This window comes from Fulvia fulva, chromosome 5 (assembly GCF_020509005.1).
Source record: "Fulvia fulva chromosome 5, complete sequence".
NCBI lineage: Eukaryota > Fungi > Ascomycota > Dothideomycetes > Mycosphaerellales > Mycosphaerellaceae > Fulvia > Fulvia fulva.
The window spans coordinates 4,641,563-4,668,808 of NC_063016.1; the positions used below are offsets into that span (position 1 = coordinate 4,641,563).

Sequence of the window (27,246 nt, forward strand, 5' to 3'; positions counted from 1 at the left end):
CTCGTCCTCCACCATGGAGATTGTTTCTTCGCCGAGCGATGTTTCTTTCTTCCTCCTTCATTGAAACAGTATCTTGCCCTAACGCCTTGCGAACCTTATGGCACTGGGTATCTCTGTAAAGTAATAAGCAAACACGTCAACTAAACGCCCATGGCCAAAGAAGAACTCCATCAATCATCAGTCAAGTCGACCACCTCAATACTAGAGTCGTTTGAGGTTTGACGGCGCTTGGACGGTCCGTCAGTGATCTCAATGTCATCGCTGTCATCATTGCCGCCATCCGTGACAGTGGTGGATCTCGCACGTTTCTGGCTCTTTTCGCCCTCCTGCTTTACACGCACAGCAGATGCTTCACGTTCTCGCATCCTACGCAAAAGCTGTCGCATCTCTTCCGGATTGAGTTCGTCAGGGTCGCGATCTTCGAGCGGAACCGGAGAAGGACTGCGTGGGATCACACCCTCAATCTGAAGATCTTCTAGGACGGGTGTCAGCTAGGAATTGTGTAATCAATAGTGCGAAACACGTACTGCGCGAGCGGTACTTGAAGTTGAATACGGCAAACGGCGCTTCTCCATATGGGTATGAGATGTTGAGGTACTGTACTCGTCCCGCGCGAGGCTCTGGCGCTTGCAGACTATGTGTTATCAGTATTGGGGGGAACATGTGAACTGATGTACTTACGTAGCGTGGTTCGAGATCGCCCGACCCTTGAGGCACTTCTCTGGCACGCCGTGGCTAAACTTGATCTTGCGACTTTGAAGGTCGTCGACGTACTTGTCAGGTGGTACACTGGCTTTGCGTGCCCATGTACACTTCACAGATATCTCGCCGAGATGCTTCAGTTCCTCTGGCTTCTGCTTCGCGGCCTTGACCGGGGCATCAGCTGGTTAATGTCAGCACGTCCGCTCCAAGCATACGGCGCGAGTACATACTTGTCAGCAATTGCGCAAAAGCAAATCTCTCCAAGACCTTCCCGGTTGCTGTATTGCTTTCAACGCCCTCCAAAGCGTGGTCGTAAAGTCCCATGCCAAGTGCGGATGGACCATTGATCGTGTAGATCATGCCGGTTATACGCTTACCGTCGAGGTAGACGGTCATACGGACTACATCGCAGGGGTCTTTTGCGCACTGGGGTGTTGCTGAGAAATAGACGACGAAGTTCGCGCCTGCCGTAGCCTCCACATACTTTGTCACGGTGTTGACATCGTCGTCCAGATCGTCAATGTCGTACTCGGCAAGGTCCTCACCATCCACTCTCAGGCGTACGTGGACGTCAGGGTTCAGGTAGTGCTTCATATCTCGTCGTGCTCCTGCGTTGTCGTGCTCCTGCGTGGACTTTTTGCGTTTGTTGTATGCGGTGAAGTGCAGGACCGGAGGAAGTGGTATGGCAGAATGTGAGTGAGCGGCACTGACTTTTGTAGTGTGACCGCAAGCGCGACGCCGGATCAGTGCGCCCAAACGAGTGAATGCCACATCTCACATGTGCAGTAAGAAGACGTGAAGCAAACTGGAGGATTGGAGATTCACGGTGGGGGTAGACGATTAACCTTCGAGCTAGAGACGCGAGGAAGCCACGAGACACGTGCTCGGCGCGACTGTGTCTTCTTCTTCCTCACTTTCATCATTCACCTCAACGACATCCATCTCATCCAGCGCAAGACCTGGCATCATCCTGTCTCTCCCTCATCACGACTACCAGTGCATCACGGCTGAGCACGCTGAGCTTGAGCCTGGATGCCAAGCGCAATTGAGTTCCTTCAATCTCATCTACAGGGAGGACCCACGACAGACCCTCACCGCCGACCGGCGACTATAGGTCCCCGGCATATCATTGACACGTCAGTACGGACCGAACATGCGGAGCAGGTTCATCTTGTTTCCATCGCCCAGCGCGGGCCTATCTTCTGCGATCTTCGGTCACACAGTCACTGCTACGGCCCAAAGTCGTCCATACGCAGGCTTCGGGATGCACTTCATGGTCCATGCGGTGCCGATACGCAATCTACTTCGCCAGTAATATGCACCGCAATGGGTCTGCCTTGGCCATCTTCAGACAGGCGTGCTGGTGATCTCGCTCACCTCATCAGGTCTGTACAATAATAACATCTCTCGTTTCCTCCGAACTCGATGTTGTTCCCTCATTCTTCCCATCTTATATAGTAGCTGCCACCATGCTGCGTACTTCACTACTGCTGTCATGTGTGTACAGTTGTCTCGTGTCGTCGACACTTGCAGCACGATCTGGGATCCAGCCGCAAGGGACTGTTCGAAGGCAACAGCAAATACCCATTCAACAGACAAAGCAACACCATGTCATCTCTCCGAAGATCTTCATCATCAGCATGTTCGAAGGCGAAGCAGAAGCCTGGTACAACATCCCAGACTTCAACATCTTCGATCAAAACATCACGGTGCTCGGCTTCTCGCCCATCTTCCCCCAAGCACACTGCACAAACAACGGCGAAATCTGCCAAATGACAACTGGCGAAGGCGAGATCAACGCAGCAGTGTCCATAACAGCTCTCTGGGCTTCTAATGCCTTCAACCTCACCTCGACCTACTTCATCGTAGCTGGCGTCGGCGGCATAAACCCTCACATTGCCACCACAGGCTCTGTGACTTTCGCCCGCTACGCAGTCCAGTTCGATCTTCAATACGAGTTCTCTCACAAACAGGTGCCCGAGAACGCCACGTCAGGTTATTACCCTCAAGCTGCAAACTACCCAGACGAGTTCCATCCTAGAGACTACCCTGGCGAAATCTACGGCACAGAAGCCTTCGAGTTGAATGACAGTCTCAAGAAACGAGCGGTTCATCTAGCCCGCAAAGCTACTCTCAACGATACGGAAGCTGCTCAATCGTATCGCAAAACGTACCCCTACGCCCCAGCGAACCAAACCCCCACTGTTGTTGAATGCGACACGGGAACGAGCAACAACTACTGGTCCGGTAGCATCTTAGGCGATGCCTTCAGCGCTTATACTAAACTTCTCACGAACGGCTCCGGTCTCTACTGCAATACCCAACAGGAAGACAACGCCATCCTCGAGTCGCTGATGCGCGGCGATCTAGCTGCTAAACTCGACTTCAACCGCATCATTATCATGAGGACTGCTTCAGACTTCGATCGTGCACCTCCAGATGAGACCGAAGTGTTCCATCTCTTGCATGCCAAGCAGGAAGGGTATGTGCCTAGTATCCAAAACCTCTACCTGGCTGGAGTCGAGATCGTGAGGGATGTCCTTGGCAGCTGGGAGGAAGTCTACCGGCAGGGCGTGAAGGCTGAGAATTATGTTGGAGATTTGTGGAATAGTCTGGGGAGTGAGGTGGAGCCTGATGTTGGGACGCCTGCAATTTGGATTAATTGACCCGGCTTTGCATACCACGTGTAGAGTTTGTTGGCAAACCTTTCCCGGCGAGAAAAGCAAAGCACAAACCTCTGTACAGACATACACATCGAGCTATTGTGCACATCGTTGCCATTCATCCCCATCAGCGTTCCCTCGTAATGTTCAGCGCTTCCAGTACACTCCTCGTCAGTCATCACCGTCAGTCATCACCATCACTTCTTCGCCCCACCACTCCTCCTAACCTCCCTCTCCCACTCCGGCCTCCAATTCCACTCAGCAGCAAAATGTCGATCCAGCATCTAAAAATCCCACACACACATTAGCCTTCCACATCATTGAAACACACGCGCAAGGCCAATGTTGTCCTTACCCTCGCGTCCAAGGAGAATGTACTCACAATTCCAAAATCTCTCGCCACCTCCCCACTCGGATTGAACTTTAGACAATTTCTAATCATCAAGTCGAAATCCGCTTTGAACTCCTCCGCAGTCTTGTACTGTCCATTCTCGAGCTTGTGGGCCATGGTTGAGAGGTCCATGGGTTGGGAGATGGTGTTGTAGTAGGTTGGGTATTTTGCTGTGTCGACGGGGTGGAGGAAGAGTTTGGCGGCGCGGGCTTGGCTGATTAGCTGCAGGATGTGCTGGCAGAAGGGCATGTCGAGGGAGGTGGGCTCTTCGGGCTCTGCTTGTTTGGCGGGTGATTGGGCTTTGGGCTGGGAGGCGTTAGTGCGTGTGGGTTACAGGTCAGGGGCGCTGGCATACGGCTGGGGCCACTTTCTCGGGCTTGCTGTAGTTGATCTCGCGAGGTGGAGGTGGCTTGCGGGCGCGTTGAGGGCGGGTGCTGGCTACAGAAGCGATGGAGGCTGGTGGGGAGGCGAGTGGGTGGTGGGAAGTGCTGGCAGTATCGTCGCTAGCGATGCTGATGACACTCTGTGAGCGGCGCTTGAAAGCTGGTCCAGAGGATGCGTCGAAGGCGCGAGTGCGCTTCTTCGAGGATGCTGTTGCGGTGGCGCGTGGCTCCTGGTCTGCACTTCGCGTCTCTGTCTCCTCGATTTCGACTTCGTCTTCATCGGGGTCGAAGACCTCGTCCGTAGTGCGTTCCTGTCCCTCTGGAATGGGTGCAGCAGCGGGCTTGGACAACTTCACGTACTTCGCAGTCAAGGTCAGCGGATCATCGTCATGAAGCTCTTCGATTTCGTCTTTCTGCTCCCTGATCAATTGTGCCATTTGCTCTGCACATCCTCTCTTCAGCGCCTCCCTCGCGGCAATGTGCTTCTGCGTTGTGGCCGCGATGAATTGCTGACGGAAGGTGCCAAAGGCGTCCTGTGCAACGTCCATTGTTTGGTGATGATGCAGCCGGAGAAGGTATGTTTGGCTTGACGTGAACTTTGTTGTTGGTGGATTTCCTTCGGCAACCGCCGAGATCCTTGTTCGTGTCTGATGGGTGGCGTCAAGTGTCACTTTCAGCCTACATGAGCTCAGAAATTGCCTGTCCCATCGCTGATTCACTTTGATAATAAGAGTGTCCTCGAAAAAGCTCACCAGCACACCCTTCCATTTCCCAGACTGGTATCTCTTACAACAAATTCCTTGTCGACTCCGAATCCTCCTATGCTCTGCGCCTGGTTTCGCTAATGATGCATCGCTCTTTCTCATGATACTAACGAAAGTCTTGCGTCGTTCCTGGAACCATAGCCCTCACAGCAAGTCGCTGTCATCATCCTCCTCCCGCATCCGAAGACCTCCTGGCACCTGAATCCCCTCTTGCACCCAAGGCAGCTGTGCGACATCGTCCAATGACTTCCTGCCCATGCGCACCTTCTTGAGAAGTGCCTCCACGGCAGGTTGAGCACCAGCAAACTCGTCGCTGCCAGGACGAGTCTCATCCCACTCGCCATCTTCGTCCCCAAACCGGCACCAAATCCAGTCGCAACGTGCTATACGATGAGTGTTCCGACTGCGATCCGGCTTGCCAGGAGGTGCATCAAACGGTAGGCGCCCTTCCATCAAAGCGTATAGTAATACTCCTAGCGCCCAGCCGTCGGTCAGACGGCCATCATACTGTTGACCCAGGAGAATCTCAGGAGCGGCATAGTCTTCGCTTCCACATCGAGTCGACAGTAAAGGAGGGTCAGGCGGGTCTGGCAGTTTCCGGCTAAGTCCCAGATCGGTAAGGGTGACGAGTGGTGTTGGATGCGTAAGTGGGTTGTCCAAGGACCGCAGCGCGGGTTCCGACAAATTGACCAGAACATTTTCGAGCTTGATGTCTCGGTGCACGATCCAGTTGGTGTGGAGATACCTGGTGGCACTGACCAACTCTGCGAACATTCTTTGTATCAGGTTCGATGTCAACAGGTCTCGCTTCTGACTGGCAAACTCAAACAGATCGCCTCCTGGACAATATGTCAAGATCAATAATGATCTCCTCTCCTGGTACTCGCATGCTTTGAGGTGGATCAGTGACGGATGTGACACACTCTTCAGCATTTCCACTTCACGTTTCAGGCTCGTTTCGATGCGTTCTCGGTTGGCACCTCCCGCAGGTCCGTGCAATACGATCTTGACAGCGACCAGTTTGTGAGGGTCCAGATGGTCTTCGATCTCTGGTGTGGGGTGTGCAGGGATCTTCTCGCGTGTTGCCAGCATGACTGTAGAGAATGTTCCTTGTCCCAGCTGCCGTAACTGTCTGAACTTGCGTCGCTTGTTATTTATGCCGCAGTGTATCTCGAGGAGCTCCGAAGCAGTTCCATCCTCCAGATATGGCTGCTCCTCTTCGGCTTGCTCCAGCTCATGCATACTCGAATTACTAGGCGGAGGTGTGGGAAGCTGTTTCGTGCCGTCCAAATGCGTTTCTGCTATACCTCTCTGTGCTGCCAGATATGCTTCCCGCTGCATGTGATACTCTGTACCCTCTATGTTTGGCGCATCGCCGGAGCCAAACGTGACATGGCGTTGCCGAACGTTGTGTAGCTGCTCTGGCTTGAAGTCTGATACGCTCCGGTTTCTTGTGTGTGCACTCGATTTCGCAACCTCTTGACCGCCTGCCTCTCGAGAAGCGTTCGCGATGGCCGCTTCTTGCATGAGACTGCCATATTTCTTCCTTCTGGAAGGGGAATCCGGTGAGATTGGCAGGCCCGAGTTGCTCGCCTGGGAAGGGTCATGTAACGAGTTGTCTCTCGATCGATTTGGCGTTTTCACAGATCGTTTTCGCCAGACTAAAGGCGCATCGGACCCAACAAGAGGTGAAGGCAGAGGGGTCAGGTCGCTCATGGCTGCAAGGTACGGCGAGGGTAACGCGGATGCTGATCCTGGGGAAAGAGAGGATGTCAGGCTAGAGGTTGACAAGTTCGAGCGCAAAGAAGAGCCCATGGTCGGTAGGGTAGGGCTGATGGTAGGCTCAGCAGCTGAGGACTCGTACATGATGGTGGGGGTCTCGGTAGGTCGCGTCGCTGCAGAGTGCAGATCCGTCTTCAGCGATAGACCTGCGTTAGCTGGAGACGCGTGGTGCGTGCTCCGGTGAGTGAGTGTGGCAGCGGTGGCAGTGTCGAGCGGTGGTAGGACAGCGGCGGAGCCGAGACCCGTGAGACCGTGGAGCTCAGCTGCGGCGCGTTGCTGGTGGGACTGCGTAGGGGTAGGGGTAGGGGTAGCCTCAGGCTGGGCGCGAGGAGCCGCACTCATGGCGCCGACATGTGAAGTCAAGACAAAGCACACCATGTACTCTGTATTTTGCTCTTAGTCGTGTATCTGTTCCCTGTCGTCAACGTGGTGATGGAAGTCTTGGAAGACGAGGATTGGTGGATCGCGGGAGATGTGACAAGCTCTCTCGCACGTGGCACAATCTGGTGCTCGCTGTCGTACTCGAATCTCCCGTTGGCCGTTGCCTTCAGATGTCTTTTACACTTCAGCCACAACAACTTCACAACTTCATCTTGACCTGGTGTCCTCCGACCTGGCCCTTGTATGCCAACATGACCACTATCTGATACTGCTGGTCTTCAGGTCGATGCTTTCACTCAGATCGGTAAATTGGTCCCACTTCCTCAGCCGACATTCAACCTGGAGACAATCAATGTGCGTTTTCCTGGCGCGAAGCGTTGGTGCTACACGAGAACATGTCCCCCGGTTAAGCACCCAACGTGGATGACAACATCAGTCGCAGAGGTAGCAGACATTCCGCCAGAGCCAGAACTGGAACGGAAAGCGAAGTGGTCATACGACTGATCAGCTGAATCTGGTCAGAGCTCGGCACACTGATCATTCATTCTTCGCATCTCCCGTCCAGTCGGCGAATGAACGCGTCGCGGAACATGCACGGAGTCTACTGCCGCTCTGGGGCTCCCATGATCATCAATTGCGAGGGTCACTTCAGCTCTCATGACTCCTTGGATTCATGCTCCTGATGTTTTCGAGAGACGCTCACTCGTGTCCATCAGTCTTCCTAGGACCAAGAGATCCTTCATGAACTAGTCCTTCATTTTCAAGGCTCAGATTCGACTCCCGTTGAGCTCTGCGAACGGGTTCAACCCACGAAGCCATTGGCAAGTCCGGGACCTTCCGTCTGCCATGCCTTATAGCGGACGCACTTACTGTACGTGTCTGTTCAACCGGGTTCGCAGCTGTTTCTGGACAGGAACTAACATCTCCAGGGGTCATATCGGATTCTCAGCATTTTGGTAGCGCGCGGGTATATCCTCTCACGACAAGGATGCGTTGGCTGACAAAACGGCGTACTTTTCGACACGCTTCCGAGATGCTGAGAATCCGAAATGGCCCCTGTAGATGTTATCCGCTATGATCACCAGACCTCTCTCCAGCGTTCACGCATTCGTTGGGACTATACCTGGCGAAGTCAAATCGCATCCTTGAAGCTGGCACTTCACTTGTTGAGATATAAAGGCCGCATTGCGCGTCGCAAGTCGATTGTGTCTGAAACGCATCCTAACACCGCCCGCCAAGCAGTCTCAACTTGATCAGCACTTGCAGCAGCGTTGAATTGAGGACGAGGTGCCGTATCTAGCCATGTGCGGTGTGGCACAACTGTATCCTTGACGATCGAGCTGTTTAGCGCCGGAGTTGCGCAGAGTAGCCTCCATCAGGCAAGGACATTGGCGTAACCCATCTTTAACCAAAGATGGGTCTTGCGACGACCTGCTAAGCCTCAACTTACGAGGTCCTGGACCAGTCGTCGAGCAAGGCCAACCGGGTTCTGAACGCGGCAACGCTGCGGCCCGCCACGGTCGTCGTCCGGCGATGGTGAAGCCTGATCTGATGTTTAGTTCTTCATCCCTGGACGTGAACATCGTCGATCTGCGATAACAGAATGTAGACTTGCTTCCTGACGGGTGTGTCTACACATTGCGCAGCTATGGACGCATCAAACGAAGCATTGACAATGGCCCTGGATCCGTGGTACTACGACAATGAGCTTGACTTCGCCCTCACTCTCTGCGACTTCAACGCTCCCTGTGCAGATCCCGAGATCACGCTCCCAGTAGGATATGATTCCTTGCCCCAGCGCATGAACAACACGATAGGGCCATGGCAGCTAGAGAGACAGTACGGTTTGATCTGTGGTCCGTTTGACGACAGCTGGCAGTCGTCACAAGCGTCCGATCTGTCGACATTCTCTTCACCCACGGCAGAGGCGAGCAGCTCCACACTGTTCACACCAGCAATACACCATGATCTCTTGAGACAGGACCCCGCTAATTTGAGACAACGGCGACCGCGAAGATCAGCACGAACCTCGACACCGACGACGCCTCACGAATATCTAGCAGGAGCCAGCACTAACTATGCCCAAGAGACTGATTTGAGCCCTCAGCCGGGTGTGCCTCACACGGTAATCGAGAGGCGATATCGCGTCAAGCTGGGAAACCACTTCCAGGCACTGCAGAGCAGCATACCAACTCTACGCGATCCGCAGGTCCCAGCGCCAATAGCGGACGAGCTGCTATCAAAAGACACACTTACCAAAGGGTTACTCTCCACACACAAACGCAACAAGGCCACTGTCTGCCTGAAAGCAGTCGAGTACATTCAACATTTAGAGACGAAGGTTCGGGCGTACGAGAAACTGCACAGACACGATGCTCAAGACGCATAACAATTCGAACGGACACGGTCAGCCGGTGTCTGTCGGACCCAAGTCAGATCCACCGGCCTTGGAAGAGAGTACGTCAAGACACGATCTGGAGCAGTTGAAGTGCATAGCAAATTAGCAACACGTGCCTCTTTATGGCAGCGTGAGAAGGTCCTCCTTGGTACTGAAACCTCAGGATCAAAATTTTGAGGAGGCAAGCCATGACCCAACTTCACTCCGAGCCCGTGGAAGATTCGCGACAATTTGACTCAGCCTGACCAGGGTCGGGGTTCGCAACGGGGCGAACCTTGTCATGTACAGCGTCTGTCCGCAGCGGAAGGTTATCTTTTTGGTGCTTTTAGTGCCCGTACACGCGTCATACGGACCAAAGCGCCCACCTCCACCAAAAAACAACACCACATCTTCAATCGTGTTTTCTTTATCCAATATCAGGCCCATTGCAACCAGCAAATTTATATACGTATCTGGATACATCACTGAACAAATTGTCGTGCTTGGATTGGCTATATGTGGTGTTGTTGTCGCATGCTACCGTCGCAAACTTTTCACCTGTTTCTTGGATTGGAGAAGCTACTGCAAGATGACCAAACACCTTTCAACACCTCAAAAGAATCAGATAGTAGGAGCCTATCACTACTGCAGACTTAAGGGCATCAAGTGCTCGCAAAGAGACCTTGTTAAGACCTTCAAACCGCTCTTCGCACCCACAAGGCATCAGGTGCGCAATGCTCTGGACACTGCAGGCTCAAGACAGCCATATCACCCGAGAGATTGGAGAACATCATATTCAGCAGGGGTCAGAAGAACGCAGTAGATACACATTGTGACTATAGACGCAGCAGAACGAAGAACAAGGTGGTGTGGATGTGAATAGAGAGATAGAACAACACCTTCAGAAATGAACATAATCCCACCAGTTGTTTTGGGCGGTTTGGTCAGTGTGGAGCGTGCCGTACCAGGTTTTAACGTTTGTGAATTGCTGCAATCCCTGCTCCCGCCTGCTATGGTGAAACAAAATAACCTTCCGCTGCGACAACCTGGAAGACGCTGTAACTCGGTAGTCGGTCTCCATAGCACCACTGGACCATCTTTCGGAGTCCAAGATCCTCACGTGCCATTGGACTCTAGAGATCTTAGTATAGCACCACTCCAAACTGCTTGAAGTGCACTGTCTTAATCCACCGCGACAATTTCGGTGTCGACATTTGTAGTGCTGATGCCACGGGCACTTGTTGGCGGCTCGAGATGGCGTCGTTTCTCCTCGAGTATGGCCGATCTACTGGAGATCAACGGGCCTTTCTCGACACCTAGACTACAAGCCTTCACCGCATCAACGTAGTTGCAACGAAACGACATGACTCAGACCTCCACAGTACACTCATTCTCACATTCTTTTGCTTACAATACTTTCTTCAACAATACCATGACGGCGGCTGAAAAGGCCGAGACTGAGACCGTCAGCTTCGACACCCCCAGCGAGAAGTCCGACAATGCCAAGAGCCAGGAGAGTTCCATACGGCCAGAAGATCCATCAAAACCACAAAATGACCTCGTCCCCGCAGACACATACTCAAGCGGTCTAACAATGTGGCTCAGTCTGCTAGGCGTAGCGACAGCATACTTCATCGTGCCCCTAGACGTGAGTATTGTTGCCACCGCCATCCCGAAGATCACAGACCAGTTTCAAAGCATCCAAGACGTCGCCTGGTACGGATCCGCTTTCATGATGGCTCTTGGAGGCTTCCAAAGTGCTTGGGGTAAAGCCTACAAGTATCTGCCAATCAAGCCGACCTACCTGGCCTCGGTCTTCATCTTCGAGATTGGAAGTCTGTTGTGTGCGGTTGCTCCGTCGTCGATGGCGTTTGTTATAGGGCGCGCTATTGCTGGAGTTGGGGCGGCGGGGATTGCGTGTGGGACTATGACTATTAGTGAAGATTCACCCGAGCCTGTGCGTCGAAGGCAAGACTGCTAATGCGCTTTAGTCGCTGTCATCACGCCTCCTCAGAAACGACCGTTTCTTACATCTTTAATGGGTGCGGTATACGGAATCTCCTCCGTCGTCGGTCCTCTCCTAGGCGGTGCTATCACCGAAGGTCTATCCTGGAGATGGTGTAAGCAAAGGCATACCTTCCCTCACTTCGTCAACTCCAACGCAACCTCAAGGCTTCTACATCAATCTTCCCTTCGGCGCCGTTGCAGCCGGCATCACCCTCTTAGTCCTGACGATCCCCTCCACCATCAAGCCACCCACCACAACCCTGTCCGAAAAACTCATCCAGTTCGATGTCCTAGGAACACTCCTCGCCATGGCCATGGCCATAACGCTAGTCCTCGCCCTCCAATGCGGCGGAACCTCCCACCCCTGGTCGTCCCCCACCGTCATCGGTCTCCTCGTTGGCTTCATCCTCATCATAGCCACCTTCGTCCTCTGGGAACTCTACCAAGGCGACCGCGCAGCCGTACCGCAACGTCTGCTGGGTAGAAGGTACATGTGGGTCAACTCAATCTTCACAGCCCTGTTCGCCGGCTCCTTCAACATTGGACTCTACTGGATCCCGATCTATTTCCAGAGCGTTAGTGGTGATACGCCAATGTGGAGTGGGATCAAGAATATCTCGACGACTTTCTCGGTCGCGGTCACGATTGTTGTATCTGGCCTGATCGCTTCGAAGACCGGAATCGCGGCGCCTTTGATGCCACTGGGTGCGACGGTGGCGACGGTGGGTGTGGGGTTGTTGTACATGCTGGATATCGGCACTGGACCGGGCGCGTGGATTGGGTGCGTAGATAATGGACGTGGCATGGGTGGGTCTAGTATGCTGATCAGAATGACAGATTCCAGATTGTTGCCGGTATGGGTTGGGGTTCGGCCTTCCAGATCCCTATGATTGTCGCGCAAGGCACTTCGGACACGAGCGATATCTCATCCGTCACTGCCATCATCCTTTGTATGTTGCACAACTCCGCCCGATGTTACAGCAATCCACTGATGCTTCACAGTCTTCCAGACCTTTGGCGGCTCCTTCACGCTTGCAGCTGCACAAGCAGCTTTCTCAAACCAGTTGATCAAGACTCTCCCCAGAACAGCGCCGGATGTGGCTCCAGATATGGTCATTGCGACTGGTGCCACGGAGCTAAGGCACGTCTTCGCTCCAAGCCAGGTCACAGGCATCCTCGAGGCCTACGTGGTGGGGCTTCAGGCGGTATGGGCGGTGGCGGTAGGGATCACAGGGTTGGCAGTCCTCTTTAGTCTTTGTAGTCGATGGCAGCGTCTTGATCTTCAAGTGGGCAAAACATCGACGGCCGCTTAAGAGTGGATGTGTTCGTGCCTGCAGCGACAGTAGTATCAGTATTGCAACCATACGGTCCTACATTGGCTTATTGGCGTTTGATCATCGATGAGCGTGGTCCACTACTAAGTCCCGTACCGTGAAACTGGTCTCTGTAGCTGCATAGCTCAACAAACGTGGATGGCCTGTGCGTAGCTTTTCAGCACACGAGCCACCGGACCAGATCAACGTTACTTCCTTGATCAGGAGTCACCATCTCGTGCATTCAAAGGGTGTTGTACAGACATTGGACTCAGCACGCCTGGAATGTCGCCCCTAACAACACCGTCTTTCTCGACCTCTTCCTTGACCTTGGCTGGCGGAGTGTGGGATACGTGCGGAGCCTCAGCATGGGTTGCATCGGCTGAAGATTGAGATGTGGTTGTTTGGGGGGTCGTTGTTGGCTCTCCTGTTTGCTTCTTGATCAGCTTAATACGTAGCTTGCCCGAGCAGAACTCGCCTGAGACTTACCCTCCAGCAGAATGTCTTCCCGGCGCGTTATTTCTCGCCGCAGTACCCAGTCAATGACCCAACACTCGCGCTTGTCGTTGCGCACGAGATCGTAGATGAACTTCGTTTCCGACGATGCTGCCTGGTAGATCATCTGCTTGACTTGCTGAGTCACGTAGTCCATTGCGCTCTGCTTCTCCTCCCCAGATTTGGCCGATGCCAGAAGGTTTCGCAACTCTGGTGTGGCCAGGGCGAGTTCGTATTGGGCTTTTGCTTCCCGCTTCGGACAGTGAGCACTTCATAGTGCAACGATCTTGACCGGACACCAACTTACTCGCATCCTGACATGGACTCGCTTGTGGGTGTATTTCGATTCATCCAATCCTAGCTTGGCGAGGAAGCTCTCCTTCGACTCCGATGGGTAGCAGACCTCTCCTGTCGGTCCATTGAGGTCCAAAAAGTCGTCCAGGCTGAGCTGGTTCCGTAGCTGACCGTCCATTGAGCTGCTGCATAAACGACACTTCGTAAGTGCGGCAGTATCAAGCAATGATATGGTGGTGTTCGATGTTGTTCAAGTGGAGGTGACTGATCAACCATGTTGAGCTCGGCGGTAACTGCAAGGTGCCAGTCGCTCGACATCAGGAAATCGCTAGTGAACTCATCTACAACTTGTGATTTGGATCGTTATTGCAACTAGGAGTCGCCGTCGTGCTTGCTGTGCTACAGGTCAGTTCGGCGTTGGGGCGATATCGTCGAAGAGAGTGGAAAGTGCGCGTCACGGTGATTCTCGACATACCAAGCATAAGAGCAAGGGCTCATATTCGCTTATGGGTCGATCTAGGCGACATCGCTGCCGGCATGGCCGATCGATACAGCCCGCGATCTACGCAGATTGACCCTCGATGACTCCTACCGAACACGGCAGTTTCCAAGATGACGAGTCCGCAGCAATCTATGTTATCGATCGGAGAGGCGTTGTCATGGGTTTGATATTGATGTGCGACGTTGTCCATCAGAAAGTTCTACATATGAAGAGCCTGGAGGAGCTTAGTCGGGTCGTGCGCGTGATCTTTGCTGACGCTTGATACTGCACTTGTGACGCAAGGCTCGCGCTACAGATCTCGGTCTAAGGACGAGGGTATCTGGCATAGAAGTCAGTACGATATGATGTCGGGTATTGCACCCAGCGCGCCGAACCGACGACTTGCTGCTTTGAAATGCACATCCACACGAGGTATGGAGCCCTGGCATGCATCTACGAAGCTATGACCGAGATGCTGCCATCGTTGCACGAGCGGCTGCCACCATCGAGACCGGGGCTTTTGCTTATTTGGGGGCATAACTGGTTCCAGTGATGTCGAGCCACCACGGATATCGACATAGTTCAGTTGGCCATCTCATGGACTAGATACAGTGACCATGATGTGCCAGATGTTTCGGCCGAGATGGTTATGATCGATGCGTCATGGATACAAACGGAAAGGTGATGCGATGCCACATGGCTCCAGACGTACGTCAAGAGTGTCGTGGTTGTTTCAAGATGCCGCGATGTACAACGCTATGGTTCGTTCCGACGCACCTCGTGTGCATGTGGTCACCATCCGGTGGGTGTATTGCATCTTCATTCGCTCTCCAGTATAGCCAGCTCTCGGTCGTTTGGCTGCAATAGTCTGGCTGGGGCAGAGGCGTGTGCTCGATCGGCATACGTGATACTGGTCGCTGGGGCGTACAAGTGTCGGTAATCATTGGCTTGAGTGACGCGGCCGCATAGTGTTGCATATATATGTCTTGTCGTCACAGGCGACTCTTGGAAGATGGAGTCCACGCCGATGAGCGATGATACTCAACATGATGCAGTAGAATGAAAAGGGTACCGGTGTTTAGTTCTATAGGACAATTAGACTTCCTGAATCTGGTAGTCTGGAGGACCAATCGCATCTCGTCCATATCATAGTTCGATCCTTCTGAGGTTGTCGATGTATCATGCGGCCGTCTGTCAATAAGCTTTGGCGCCGCTGGCCGGTTCGTGTCTTCCATCACTTAAGCTGTTGCCTAGAGCTGCTAGCGCGGTCAAGTAGTGCATTGATCATTGGTGACCTGGGAATTCACGCACAGTAACGGACACGCGCGCTAATGCATCTTGTTCTTAGATCCGCTAGGTGCGTGGGAAAAGTGGCAGATGGATCAAATGGTCTCATTCAAATCGACTGACCGAAGCTCCCACCCACCATCCCCGTGAACACCATACCTATATCCTCACCGCCCTCATCCCCCTCTCAAGCTCCCCCACCTCCACCTCCACCCCAACACCCTCACACCCCCCCCCCTCCGCATCAAACCTCACCCCCACCATCTCCCTCGCCACCCACTCCGCCGTCCTCGCATGTAGACTCAACTCATCCACATCCTCAATCCGACTCCTCTCCTTCGCAAGAGCCTGGAATACAACCAGCTGATCACGCATATTTTCGTCAACTTTCGTGCCACCCTCCCATCTCGATTGGAGCTCGGCGGTCACGCGATCTACCATTTCCCTGATGGCGCGGGAATGGTTGGTGATTTTTTTGAAGTAGAGGTGGTCTGCTCCGAGGGTGTAGGGGGTTGATGACGTGGAGGGGGTGGAGGAGGAGGGTGTAGGTGATGGTGGTGTGGGGATTGTGGGGATTAGGATGAGGTAGAGGCGCTTTTCGTGTTGGCTGTCTTCGCAGGAGATTTCTGTGGCTGGATCGTCCGGCCAAGGCGATTTCTGGGATTTTAGTCTCCAGCTGAAGTAGGCTTTGAATTCGTCGTGGCAGTGGGTTGGTCCCAGGAAGATTGCTCGTAAATGCGAGAATGGCTGCAAACTTCCGGCTGTATCTGGCAGGCCGAAGCTGAATGCCGGCAAGACCATTTCCTCTCGCGGCTGTATTTCCAGAATGTAAGATCCGATACTAGATCCGCCGTGGCTCCTGCCTCGCTTCTGCAGCTCGATGGTCATCGGAGGGAATCCAATACTCTGTAGAGTGGGCAAGAGGACATATTTGATATACTCAAACGAAGGCGAGCCAGAAACATTGGTGCCTCCTGACACGGTCAGCTGGATCGGATCTTGGGTAGGAAGCTTGGTGAAGAGGATAAATGGCAATATCGCCTGTAGCGCCTGACCAGTACTTCCAGCAGTACCAATGTCAAGTTCACACTGATAGATGGATCGACCGTAGATGGAGTTTTTCTTGAAGGCAGGCGAAAGTCCAGTGCGCTCTGCGTCCGGCCGGAAGAGCAACGTCTTGCTGCCCTTTTCAGCGCCTTCCACATGTGCATTGCAAGCATGTGACAGCCATTTCACGCATGCCAGGTGCTGTGCCTTGAGACCACGTCCGCCGGAGCGATTGCCGCGAATATTGTCAATTTGGACGGCCTTTCCAGTTAGTGCGGATAGACACAGCGCTATTCGGATTAGTTGAGCACCGCCTTCGAGAGTCCGGCCATCTAGTTCGATAGGCCCCATGGTGCTGGTATGTTAGGGCGGCAACCTGTGTGGATTGGCGTGATGTGGACTTGGGAAGGCTATACTGTGAAGTGGCGAACGCAAGGTCGTTGCTGTTGCTTACCAGTATTTGAAGCCTGCTTCACGGAGTACGATCTGAGAGGTGTGGAATCGAGCGTGGTAGAAGGTGAAATTTGTGAACTCATCTTGGTTCTGCACAAGTGCAGTGAATGCTCCCGCTCACCTGTGACTCACCGAACGAGGCGCAGTCTCAGCTTTCGAAGCGGTGTCTCGTTGGAGAGTCTTACCATCATTCTTCATCATCTTCATGCTGATATGCATGCTGAGCAAGTAGAGCATGATATTGAAAGTAGCTCGATCAACCAAAGCGGTGCGAACATCCACTCGGCTTTGCTGCAAACCAGAGTTTCGAAGTGTTGGTCACAATGCTGTGCTCTCGCTTCTGCGACCAGCCATTTCCGGTGCTGGCGAAGTCCGAAACCTGCTGGGAAACGAGATGGAAACGTACGTCATGCATAATTACGACGGAGGAGGGTGGCTCGCTTGGGCGCCGACGTTCAGCCGGCGCCTCGTGCAGCGCGAGCACATGCTGGGAGCGACCCTGTTCGCGGAGGGTGTCACTGGGTGTTTTCGAGCCCGCTGCCCAAGCAAAAAGGGAAACAGACGGGAGGAGTAGAGACAGAGTGCCGCAACGGATCGGACCATGTTCCATCGGGTGCCAGGCTGCCCGCGACGTCTTGGGGGTGATAGAGTTTTGTGTAGGCGTTGGCTCGTTGCAGCGTCAGCATCGCAGACTGGCATGACCCGGTCACAATTGGAGTGCCGGTGCCGGTGCCGGTGCCGGTGTCGCTGTCGGTGTCGGTGTCGCTGTCGCTGCCCAGTCGCCGTGGCTGCCGTATCCACCCGGGCGGTGGATGCACGACTTGGTGCCCAGATTGATCCAAAGCTTGCGTCACCGCACATGGAACACGATGTATCATGCGGCATGGACGCAGAGTGCAGAGTTCAGGCGTGGGTGAGAGCTTCGTCGAGACCTGCCTGCATTGCAATGATTGCATGTACTTTGCTGAGGGATCCTTGACCACACCACATCGCACGGGCTGGACGTCAGAACCTGCTGCTCACGACGGACCGCGGCACACAGCACCCGCTCATCATCACGCACATGAAGAAGTCTGTGTAGCCCGACCGAACGCTGCAACGCGGTTTCTGTCGCATCGAAGGCCTCTGTTTGCGCTTGCCTTCGCTTGGAGCATTTACTTGCACTTCAGCGTCGCTTTTGGTGCTTTCCGGCCCTGTGGTCAAGACTACTGCCGCCCGCCTGACACACACGCCCATCTTGGAAGCAGCACGCTGGCTGAGCTGCTGCCACACGACACACACGAGCCCATCTCCTGCTGAACCGTGGCCAACAGATCTGCTCCAACTCAATCACATCTCCATCCGAACATCACCGCACACCACACTCTTTGCTTCCATCTTATCCGGCATCAGCTGACTTGCAACAATGTCACGACATCCACGAGACCGAGACCGGGAATATCGAGTGGCTGACCGCTACGAAGAGAGAGAAAGCGACTTCTACCGCCGACCACGACATGAACGAGACTATGACGACCTAGAAGTAGACATGACCCGGTCGAGCTACCCTGAGCCGCAACGAGACTCACGAAGAGCAGAAACGGTGGTGAAGGAGAGAGACACGGTCGTGAGCGATCGCCGCACTGAGCGCGGCCCACGGGTACCAGACTTCCTGCGAGAAGACTATGCCAAGCAATCTAACGCTGGCCAGCTGGTCGTGCGACGAGATGACAGCAGCGAGGACGACTACGTCAGTCGTGCGCCGTCCAGACGATCTCGTGCTCCGACTGAACGACCAGCCGAGAAGGAAGAGATCATGTTCAGAGAAGAACGATCAGCAGCACCTTTGCCGTACCCGCGCAGCCAGAAGAGTGAAGTCCATTACAAGGACGACGAAGAGAAAAGTATAGTCTACAGGGAGCGCCCTCGGTCCAGGGCGCCACCACGTGAGGAACGAGACGAGATCGACATCAAGATCCATCGTGAGGAGAGTCGCGCACCTCCTCCACCACGAAGTGAGGCGCCAGTTGAGGAGATTCGCTTCAGGCGTGGCGGAGGAGATCGACCCGCCCCACCAAGGAGCACAGTCGAGAAGACTGAGATCGACATCACCGAGCGTGAGAGAAGTGCAGCGCCACCTCCATCTCGAGCTCGCACGGTCATCGATCGAGAGGAAGTTGACATTCGCGAATCACCACGGTCGCCAGCTCCGCCGCCACTACGCAAAGTCGAGCGGGAGGAATTTGAGTTCCGTGAGCGAGAAGTGCGGTCACCGCCTGGTCGCGGCCGAGACTTCTCTAGGGAAGAGATTGACATCAACATTCGCGAGCAGAGCAGAGGTCCAGCTCCTCGCCACAGGTCACAAAGTCGGGGAGTCTTGGTTGGCAGGAAGTCAGAAGAGTGGATCGTGCGTAGACCGCGAACGCCGCCTCCACGAGAGTACGAAAAAGAAGAGATTATTATCAGACGAAAGGAGCGAACCCCATCACCTTCGCCACCTCCTCCACCGCCGACTTACGAGAAGGAGGAAATTATCATTCGACGCAAGGCGAGGACTCCTACACCAGAGCCGCCACCACGTGAGCCAACTCCAGAACCCGAGCCAGAACCTTCACCTCCTCCACCGCCTGCGCTTGAGCCAATCTACCGACCACCGATCATTCAAGAAGTCATCACGCATCACAGACACATCGACCACGGTGTTGAGCGTGCGCGATCACCGACTCCCCCACCTCCAGCTCCTCCAAGTCCACCGCCAGCACCGCCAAAGGAGGAGACCAGAGAAGAAGATCTTGAAATTAGCATATCAAGGAAGGGCACGCGAAACGGCAAGGCCTACGAGGAGGAGATCACCATCGATCGAGAACGCAAAGAGACTGAGACGCCAGGCCGTGAGCTCGAGCGATACCCGGATCGCAAGCGTTCAGTCAGCGTAATCGACCGTCGCAGATCACCTTCTCCGCGAAGACGATACTACGACGACGAGATGGCTGCAGAGGCTGAGTACTACAATCGCAAGCTTGCTTCTCGAGCGTACCCTGGTGAAGCGTACAACGGCGCGACCAAAGACTGGGGTTTGGTAGACATCCCGCCGGGTACTGAGAGAGTACGCATGGATGGCGTTGGTGGCGGTGCTCAAGAGCTGTACTGGGATCGCTATGCTGGCACGAGGAAGGGCCGTTTCATCTCTGGCGACCGCATCTACGAGGACGAGTATGGCTCACCGATCAATGGCCATCGCTCACCACCACCACTTCCACCAGCTGCGCCGCCTGCTCCAGCTCCTCCGCGTGAATCTCGCGAGACGAAGGAAGAAATCAAGATCACTCATACACATACCAACGAGGAGCGTCCGCGCGAGCGAAAGCGTGACAAGATGTGGACGGAAGTCACGAAAGATCTGGTCATCAAAGAAGCCATCGAGGAGATGGGCTACGATTACGAAGAGACTGACGAGCACTTTTACGTGATCGAGTATCTGAAATATGTAAGCCTTCACCAAACCTGAGAGATGGCCAAAGCGTGCTAACAAAGTCATAGGAAGACGTACTTCGACTGGTTGAGATCTCCGAGGAGATCAAAAAAGAGCGTCGAGACCGCATCCTCGAAATCCAGTGGGAGCGCGAGGAGCGCGAACGCCGACCTAAGATGTTGCCAGCGCCACCACCGATTCCCGCCCCACCACGATCGAAGTACGACGAGGTCATCTACGAGCGCGAGTACATATATGACAGAGACGGACGCAGATACCGCCGCTAAGCGTAGTAGCAGCGCGGAACGGGTATTCTACGGATACCAATTGGACAGCAATCAACGACCTGGGACAATCAACAAGGAGTATAGAGACAGGCAGACCAAGCAGGATTACTAAGGCAGCCTACGACTTTACGACCATCATAGCGGCATGCAGCGAGTGAGCGATTAGCGGAGTGAGACAGTAGAGCTTTCTTGGCATATTGTGGGCGCTGCGTGGGCTGACGTTTGAGCGTGTATCTTTTTTTTCCCGGGTGGGTAGAGACTAGGTATACATGAATTGTGTGCTTCAGTCGCCTTTTCGAGGTGTCTCCGTGTTGCTCGCCGAGATTGGCTATAGTAGGTCGATGGGAAGTCATCGCTCTCAAAGGCTTATTTGTTGAAACATCGGACCAACAGAAAGACCTGGCTTGCATAGCATCTCTTCGGAATGCCCTCAGCTTACATCGGAGGATTTATTACAAGCTAATAAATAGTATTGCAGACTACTTTTGAAATTTCGCAACATCAACCACAATCTCGCCTCGATAGATCGGATTGCTATTAGAGCAGACCGACAACCTCACCCTCCACAAAATAAGTCGACAGCATGGAACATCTGAACAACATGACTCAAGTCACATTCCACTGCCAGACATGATATGGATCCGACCTCACCGACATATCCTCCCGGCTCCACATGCTGGAGAATCAGCTTCAGTGCAAGAAAGGGGAGCTCTCGAGCCTGAAGCACGGCATTAAGCTGAAAGAGCGACAGCTGGCTACCCTGCAGAGGCTGCGACGGGAAATCGACCAGATCCAGGATGAGGGAAAGCATATCTTGAGTCATGAAGAGTGTCGCTCGGAGCCATCTGTCAGCGGCAGTCATCTTCGACGCACAACACTCCTCGAACATGTCCATACCTTTGCGCAGCTGGTTGTACTACTCGTTGGGCTGTGGACATGCCGAATCATGGACGCCACGGAGGCCTGGGCCATCGGCGGCTGTGGTAACCTTCTTCACGAGGTTATGCGCTTTGCGCATCTGGATGTCGCGATCACACCCAGCAGCAGCCTTCCTGGAGAGTGAATACCAGTTGACGATGACGAAGCGACGATGGTGTCGCTGAGATCCGTAGGGAATGCGCTATTCGCCCTGATCGTCCCGTTTCTTCCGCATGTCTTAGCTCACGGTGTGATTCAGTTCCTGGACCTGTGGAGACATTTTTGATTCGGTGCAAGGACGATGAAGAGTGGGCGTTTGTGGATGAGGATGAGGTGGAAGGATGAAGAACTTGAGGGCGAGAGGGAGTGTTAGATTGGTGGTGAGGGCGAAATCTTGGGAAGGACATGCTCGACAGTCGTCCTCGACACTGCGTACTGTAAACTCGCCAAAGCAATGATCGACCGGGCCGAGCTGCATGCATATGATAATGCGCGGCAAGCTGATATCCGTCCGGTCATCACGGCTATGGCTGCAGCAAAAGATCTGCCAGTGTGCCAGCATCGTGGACATCATTGCCGGAACCCTCGCTACCTGCCATTAGACTGGGACAGTAGAACACTCGTCCGGACCGAGTATGATAAAAAGGTTGTTACGGGAACGACCTCAACGATCGCCCGGAAGGTTACCGCCGAAGGAACCTACGCATATGTCATGGCCCAGCGCTTGGGTTCATTGTTGCATATGTCAGCATGAGCCTCTGGGCCTGTGACTACATGCAACCTCAATTTAACATCATACGCGCAACACAACTAGGGCGCCTGCAACTATGGGACCAGCTCAGAATGGCGCAGACGGGACAGCCGGCAGAAGTCTCCTGCCTCATTTCATCGATGATCTAGCATCAAAGGATCCCAATCACCCTTTGCAAGGATATCAAAGGGAAACAGAGTTCAGGATGGCTATCGCATATTCACCGTCAAAGTTTTCGCGAATGCCATCAACAAGGCTGCATGGTGGTTCGAGGACAACTTCGGGCCAGCCTCCAAGGGCAAGATGATCGTCACCTACTCGTATGTTGGACCAAGCGACTTGCGCTATCCAACTCTGATCATCGGAGCGGTGAAGGCTGGTCGTCAACTCTTTGGTGCCTAGTCCACGGAATAGCCAGGCGGCTTACGTGAGCTTGATGGAGCAGTATGAGTGCGACACACTTCTGTTGCCAGCCGGCCCGGTCTGGAGAGGACTCCTGAAAGGCGTAATTGCCGAGAAGTCCACGAAGGTCGTTGATGTGCCAGAGATGGACGCCTTCTTGGACATCGAAGATACAAGCCCTTCCCATGGCCCGTAGCTTTTGAACAAGGCCGATTCGCCCCTCTTGTAGCTCTCCACGCATCAGGCACGACGGGCATGCCGAAGAAAGTCGTCATGACACAAAGCAGTTTCACCTGCATTGATGCTACGAAACGACTCGATAATCCGTGTTGGTCCAAGATGTATACGAACGCCACGAACCTCTCGCTCTTTCCATTCTTCCAAGCCGGCGGCTTTCTAACATTGCTGGCGGCCTTGGCCTACCGTGGCGTGGTCGCCCTGCTCCCGCCTGGCCCTCCGCTAAATGCACAGACGGTAGCAGAAGTCGTTCAAGCGGAGGACATTACGACCGCCAACCTAATGCCCGGTGTGGTCGCGGACATAGCCAACGATCCCCGGCTGCTGCCAATTTTCGACAAAATCTCCTACGTAGCGACCGGTGGTGGACCACTGCCCGCCACTGCCGGGGCCCTCGTTGCGAAGAAGGACCAACCTGCTAACCTTGTACGGTAGCACGGAGCTCGGTATGATGCCAGTAGACATCTCAGAGACGAAGGATTGGGAGGACTGGGAACACATGAATTTCGAAGCACAGACCGGAGTCGAGATGCGGCCTTTCGCGGATGATCTGGTCGAAATGTTCGTTGTGCGAAACCCAGAGCTGGAAGAATACCAGGCTGTCTTCAAAATGTTCCCCCATCTGCAGGAGTACCAGCCCAGAGACCTGTTCTCGAAACATCCGACGAAGAGGGGACTTTATAAGTTTGCGGGTCGAAGCGACGACATTGTGGCCTACTCGACAGGCGAGAAGTTTAATCCATCCACGGTTGAGAGCGGTATGAGTGGCCATCCCGATTTGCAGGCGGCGATTGTGATTGGCGATAGAAGGTTTCAGTCAGCATTACTGGTCGAGCCATTCTGGAGAGCATTTGGCCAAGTGTTGAAGCGCTCAACAAGGATTGCCCAGGCTACGCCCAAATCATGCGGAACATGATTTTGGTGACCAAGCCGGATCGCCCGATGCCTAGAGCTGGGAAGGGAACGGTACAAAAGCGTGCCGCCATCAAGTTACACGAAGCCGAGATTGATGCCTTGTACGATGCGGTGGAGCACGTCCAAGCAAGCACTCTTGATGACACCGCTGTCCTCGATGGCGGTGGAAGCAACCTAGAAGACGACTTACTAGCCATCGCTCGTAGCACGGGCGCGTTTGGTGATGATGTGTCATTAGATACGGATCTGTTCGATCTTGGCCTTGATTCGCTTGGTGCGCTGCAGCTTGTACGTGCTGCGCAGAGCTTGTCCGCTCGCTACAACTTAGAGCGTAGCATCGCAGCGGCGGACGTGTACCAACACCGGAATCTACGAGAGATTGCGAAGAGCCTGAAAGGCGAGCAAGGTGATCAGAAACCTGCGGCAGAAGTCATGCAAGAGTTGTACGAAAAGCTCACAGGAGACTTGACGAGCAATGTCCGGCCGATAGGGTACCCGAGACCATCGGAGAAGGTGGTTCTGTTGACGGGATCGACCGGCGGGCTGGGCTCATATCTTCTTCATGAGCTCCTCGAGAATCCAGACGTGGGCGAGATTGTCTGTCTCGGACGATCAGCAGACGCAGAGGCTCGGCAGCGTGCCTCTATGGCCGAGAAAGGCTTGTCCACGGAGTTTGATTCCGGAAAGGTTTCATTCCTACATGCTGATCAGTCGGAGCCTCAATTGGGTCTGGCACCTGAGGTATATCGTGGGCTGCTCGAGAAGGTCACTGACATAATCCACAATGCGTGGCAGGTCAACTTCAACGCTACATTGGCACAGATGGAGCCGCAACTCTACGGTGTCCGTCGGTTCATCGATTTCGCCGCAGAGTCGCGACATGGGGCCTTGATCTTCTTTGTGTCGACCATTGGTGCAGTAGGAGCTCTCAGGAATGCAGAACACGGTGGCGAGGTGATGGAAAACGTGGTAGAAGACTGGAACACCGCTGGGGGCCTGGGATATGGACAGTCCAAGCTTATCGCCGAAAGAATGCTCGAAGCTGCTGCGAAGAGGGCCAGGGTTCCAAGCGCCATTTGTCGCGTGGGACAAGTAGCAGGCCCCACAACCGCCAAAGGTGTGTGGCAGAAGCAAGAAGCACTACCGAGCTTGATCATATCGTCGAAATACTTGGGCTGCTTGCCAGCGTCAATGGGCTCCTTGGGTATAGTGGACTGGATCCCCGTGGACCTCATTGCGCGATCGATGGTAGAGCTGTGCTTCGCTACAAGCCTCTCTGAAGATCGTGCGCTCGTCTACCACACGGTCAACCCGCACAGGGCAACTTGGAAGGACTTTGTGCCCTTCTTGGAGAAGCGACTACAGTTGCGGACAGTGCATTTCGCGTAATGGATGGGCCCGTTTACTACGAGCGAGTGACACGGCAGACGCTGCGTCAAACCCGGCGGTGAAGCTGGGGGACTTTTTCCAGAGTCTTGCGCACCTGAATGCCGATGCAACTGCATTACCCACGCTGAGTTCGGTGGCAGCGCAGGGGGCAAGTCGAACAATGGCCAGTTTAAAGGCTATTGACGATGAGTTGATGGACTTGTGGGTGCGACAGTGGGCGCTGGTGGATTGAAGAGTTACCCATTGCCGGTGTTATGTTGAAGCCAATGTCCCTGGTATCAGCTTAGGGACCAACTCCACAATCAGTTCGCCACAAATGGAAGCTTTATACAACACCTTGAACTGGGGTTTCCAAGACAGGACTGTGATGTCTGAAACTGCAATGTCTTGCAGGTTGTTCACAATTTGTTCACAATCGTAGCCCAGCGCCCCAGCTAGAACGAACCAAAAACTCGCCGTGCAAATGTTCTGTCAGTGTGTTCGATCTGCTGACAAGTTTGCTTTGTCGTCGGGCGTTCCGAGCTCGTCTCCGCTATTGGCGAGCCATGTGATAGCGAAGCTACCAAGTCTGCTTACCGAAACATGTTCACCACCAAAGTCAACAGATTTCGGTGCTAGTAATACTGCTGATCCACTTTAGTGCGATGTGCCTCGTCGCCATGGAATATCTTTCCCACGCAGATTTCATACAATTCTTGTTCATCACGTACCATTCTCACACACATACCACTGACAGACCAACATCAAAATGGCCTCATCACCACCATCAGACACCATGTCCGAGACATGGGACTCCAACGAAGAGTACGGCTCCGACGCATCGTCCAACGTGGGACCCTTACTCGAGTCCGACATCGACGAGAATGAAGTCGTCCTCCACAGGCTAGAGCTCGAGGACCTAAAAGCCAAGATCCTGCAAGCAAAAGACCGACTCAAAGAGGAGATCTCCCATCTCGAGTGGACTAAATCAGAAACTTCGCGTGCAAAAGGCGGTCTTGCGTACTTCACGCGCCAGCTGACGAAGGTCTCGATGGATCTGGGTAGCGTCAGGGCAGAGATCTGGGTAGCGCGGCAAGATTACAGCAAAGCCATGAAGGACCTCGGCCATGTCCGTGGAGAAGTTCAGGAGGAGAAGGACCTGCTTGAATATGTCCGTGCAGAGACTCAAACACGGAGGCAGGAGCTTGGTTACGTGGATGTGCAGGTCAGGCTGGCGAAGAGTGACCTGTTGCGGGCTGCTACTGATTGTCCAAGCTGTTCGGTGGCATTGGTTACCAAGGCGTATGGTAAAGAGGCAGAGAGTGGGCAACAGCATCCTCGATCGACCAGCCAGCTTCAGACGACCACGGTCCAGGACAATGCAGACCGAGCATCCGAGGAGCAACCAGTCAGTACCGCCGGATCGCCCCAGGACAGAACACACGAGCCGATGCAGCTGGTGCCCGAGGCTGAGAGCCCTGCAGACCGGCGTAGATATCAGCACTGGAGAGATCCTGTCGTTCTATTTGCCGGACTGTGTGGGGTGTGGCACATGTATTGTCTCGTCTATGCTGGAAGGTGGGCAGATGGATTCATCGCGGCGCTGCTAATGCTTGGATACGTCGTGGTGTGAGTGCTTGGGACTCCGTGGAATATTGACATCTGGTGGGCAGCGAGTCGTTAGCCGTCTCGGAGGAGTGAAGCTCCTACTTGCCCTCCCCCCAGTTCGCCGCCCTCCCCCTGCTGTTAATCAACATTCATCAATATCGACTATCTTGCACGTCGCCTTTGCGCCTCGAGGAGGGTATATCGGAGGGTATATCGGCGGGGCCCCTGCCCCTGCCTCATGGGGGTCCCCCTCCCACTTGTTGGTCGTTCAGGTGCAATGTAAAGTACATGTAGTAATGAGAAAGCTCCATCAAAGCCCAATCAAAGTGTCGGCAATTGGTTAGGGGCGAGGCGGCGAGCTGAGGGGAGGGGAAGTACGAGGCGCGCAGCAGGAGCAGGAAGTCGCAAACGAATCCCTGCCGGCGTAGCCAGTACTAGAATAGGCAGTGTAGCAGAATGATTAGCTGAGCAAATGCAGATCAATCTCCA

At 54.1% G+C, this 27,246-nt stretch overlaps 12 protein-coding genes across 12 annotated transcripts; 7 read left to right on the forward strand and 5 right to left on the reverse strand.

Annotated features, from left to right (window-relative positions):
- Positions 1-170: 170 nt before the first annotated feature.
- Positions 171-1,296, reverse strand: CLAFUR5_06391 (uncharacterized protein; the record flags this gene model as incomplete). Its single annotated transcript, XM_047905539.1, has 4 exons — positions 171-475; positions 528-634; positions 682-883; positions 933-1,296. 4 exons carry the CDS (start codon positions 1,294-1,296, stop codon positions 171-173), a joined length of 978 nt encoding a protein of 325 aa, XP_047761762.1.
- A 1,046-nt stretch (positions 1,297-2,342) lies between these two features.
- On the forward strand, positions 2,343-3,368 carry CLAFUR5_06392 (Purine nucleoside permease; the record flags this gene model as incomplete). Its single annotated transcript, XM_047905540.1, has 1 exon — positions 2,343-3,368. The coding sequence occupies one exon, from the start codon at positions 2,343-2,345 to the stop codon at positions 3,366-3,368; it is 1,026 nt and encodes a 341-aa protein (XP_047761763.1).
- A 194-nt stretch (positions 3,369-3,562) lies between these two features.
- On the reverse strand, positions 3,563-5,005 carry CLAFUR5_06393 (Bromodomain-containing factor 1; the record flags this gene model as incomplete). Its single annotated transcript, XM_047905541.1, has 3 exons — positions 3,563-3,649; positions 3,721-4,062; positions 4,112-5,005. 3 exons carry the CDS (start codon positions 5,003-5,005, stop codon positions 3,563-3,565), a joined length of 1,323 nt encoding a protein of 440 aa, XP_047762498.1.
- Positions 5,006-5,047: 42 nt separating this feature from the next.
- CLAFUR5_06394 (Serine/threonine-protein kinase PRR1) lies at positions 5,048-7,027 on the reverse strand (the record flags this gene model as incomplete). The annotated part of the gene is made up of 1 exon (XM_047905542.1): positions 5,048-7,027. One exon carries the CDS (start codon positions 7,025-7,027, stop codon positions 5,048-5,050), a length of 1,980 nt encoding a protein of 659 aa, XP_047761764.1.
- Positions 7,028-8,714: 1,687 nt separating this feature from the next.
- Positions 8,715-9,455, forward strand: CLAFUR5_06395 (uncharacterized protein; the record flags this gene model as incomplete). The annotated part of the gene is made up of 1 exon (XM_047905543.1): positions 8,715-9,455. One exon carries the CDS (start codon positions 8,715-8,717, stop codon positions 9,453-9,455), a length of 741 nt encoding a protein of 246 aa, XP_047762374.1.
- Positions 9,456-10,806: 1,351 nt separating this feature from the next.
- CLAFUR5_06396 (putative efflux pump gsfJ) lies at positions 10,807-12,763 on the forward strand (the record flags this gene model as incomplete). Its single annotated transcript, XM_047905544.1, has 5 exons — positions 10,807-11,380; positions 11,435-11,563; positions 11,616-12,231; positions 12,288-12,400; positions 12,453-12,763. 5 exons carry the CDS (start codon positions 10,807-10,809, stop codon positions 12,761-12,763), a joined length of 1,743 nt encoding a protein of 580 aa, XP_047761766.1.
- Positions 12,764-12,984: 221 nt separating this feature from the next.
- On the reverse strand, positions 12,985-13,730 carry CLAFUR5_06397 (uncharacterized protein; the record flags this gene model as incomplete). The annotated part of the gene is made up of 3 exons (XM_047905545.1): positions 12,985-13,190; positions 13,253-13,511; positions 13,566-13,730. 3 exons carry the CDS (start codon positions 13,728-13,730, stop codon positions 12,985-12,987), a joined length of 630 nt encoding a protein of 209 aa, XP_047762376.1.
- Positions 13,731-15,283: 1,553 nt separating this feature from the next.
- Positions 15,284-16,718, reverse strand: CLAFUR5_06398 (RNA 3'-terminal phosphate cyclase; the record flags this gene model as incomplete). The annotated part of the gene is made up of 2 exons (XM_047905546.1): positions 15,284-15,292; positions 15,678-16,718. The coding sequence occupies 2 exons, from the start codon at positions 16,716-16,718 to the stop codon at positions 15,284-15,286; spliced, it is 1,050 nt and encodes a 349-aa protein (XP_047761974.1).
- Positions 16,719-18,225: 1,507 nt separating this feature from the next.
- CLAFUR5_06399 (uncharacterized protein) lies at positions 18,226-20,558 on the forward strand (the record flags this gene model as incomplete). The annotated part of the gene is made up of 2 exons (XM_047905547.1): positions 18,226-20,286; positions 20,340-20,558. The coding sequence occupies 2 exons, from the start codon at positions 18,226-18,228 to the stop codon at positions 20,556-20,558; spliced, it is 2,280 nt and encodes a 759-aa protein (XP_047761975.1).
- Positions 20,559-22,884: 2,326 nt separating this feature from the next.
- On the forward strand, positions 22,885-23,301 carry CLAFUR5_06400 (uncharacterized protein; the record flags this gene model as incomplete). The annotated part of the gene is made up of 1 exon (XM_047905548.1): positions 22,885-23,301. One exon carries the CDS (start codon positions 22,885-22,887, stop codon positions 23,299-23,301), a length of 417 nt encoding a protein of 138 aa, XP_047761904.1.
- A 16-nt stretch (positions 23,302-23,317) lies between these two features.
- CLAFUR5_06401 (Non-canonical non-ribosomal peptide synthetase FUB8) lies at positions 23,318-25,170 on the forward strand (the record flags this gene model as incomplete). The annotated part of the gene is made up of 2 exons (XM_047905549.1): positions 23,318-23,624; positions 23,684-25,170. The coding sequence occupies 2 exons, from the start codon at positions 23,318-23,320 to the stop codon at positions 25,168-25,170; spliced, it is 1,794 nt and encodes a 597-aa protein (XP_047761879.1).
- A 748-nt stretch (positions 25,171-25,918) lies between these two features.
- Positions 25,919-26,782, forward strand: CLAFUR5_06402 (uncharacterized protein; the record flags this gene model as incomplete). Its single annotated transcript, XM_047905550.1, has 1 exon — positions 25,919-26,782. The coding sequence occupies one exon, from the start codon at positions 25,919-25,921 to the stop codon at positions 26,780-26,782; it is 864 nt and encodes a 287-aa protein (XP_047761902.1).
- Between the last annotated feature and the right edge of the window lie 464 nt (positions 26,783-27,246).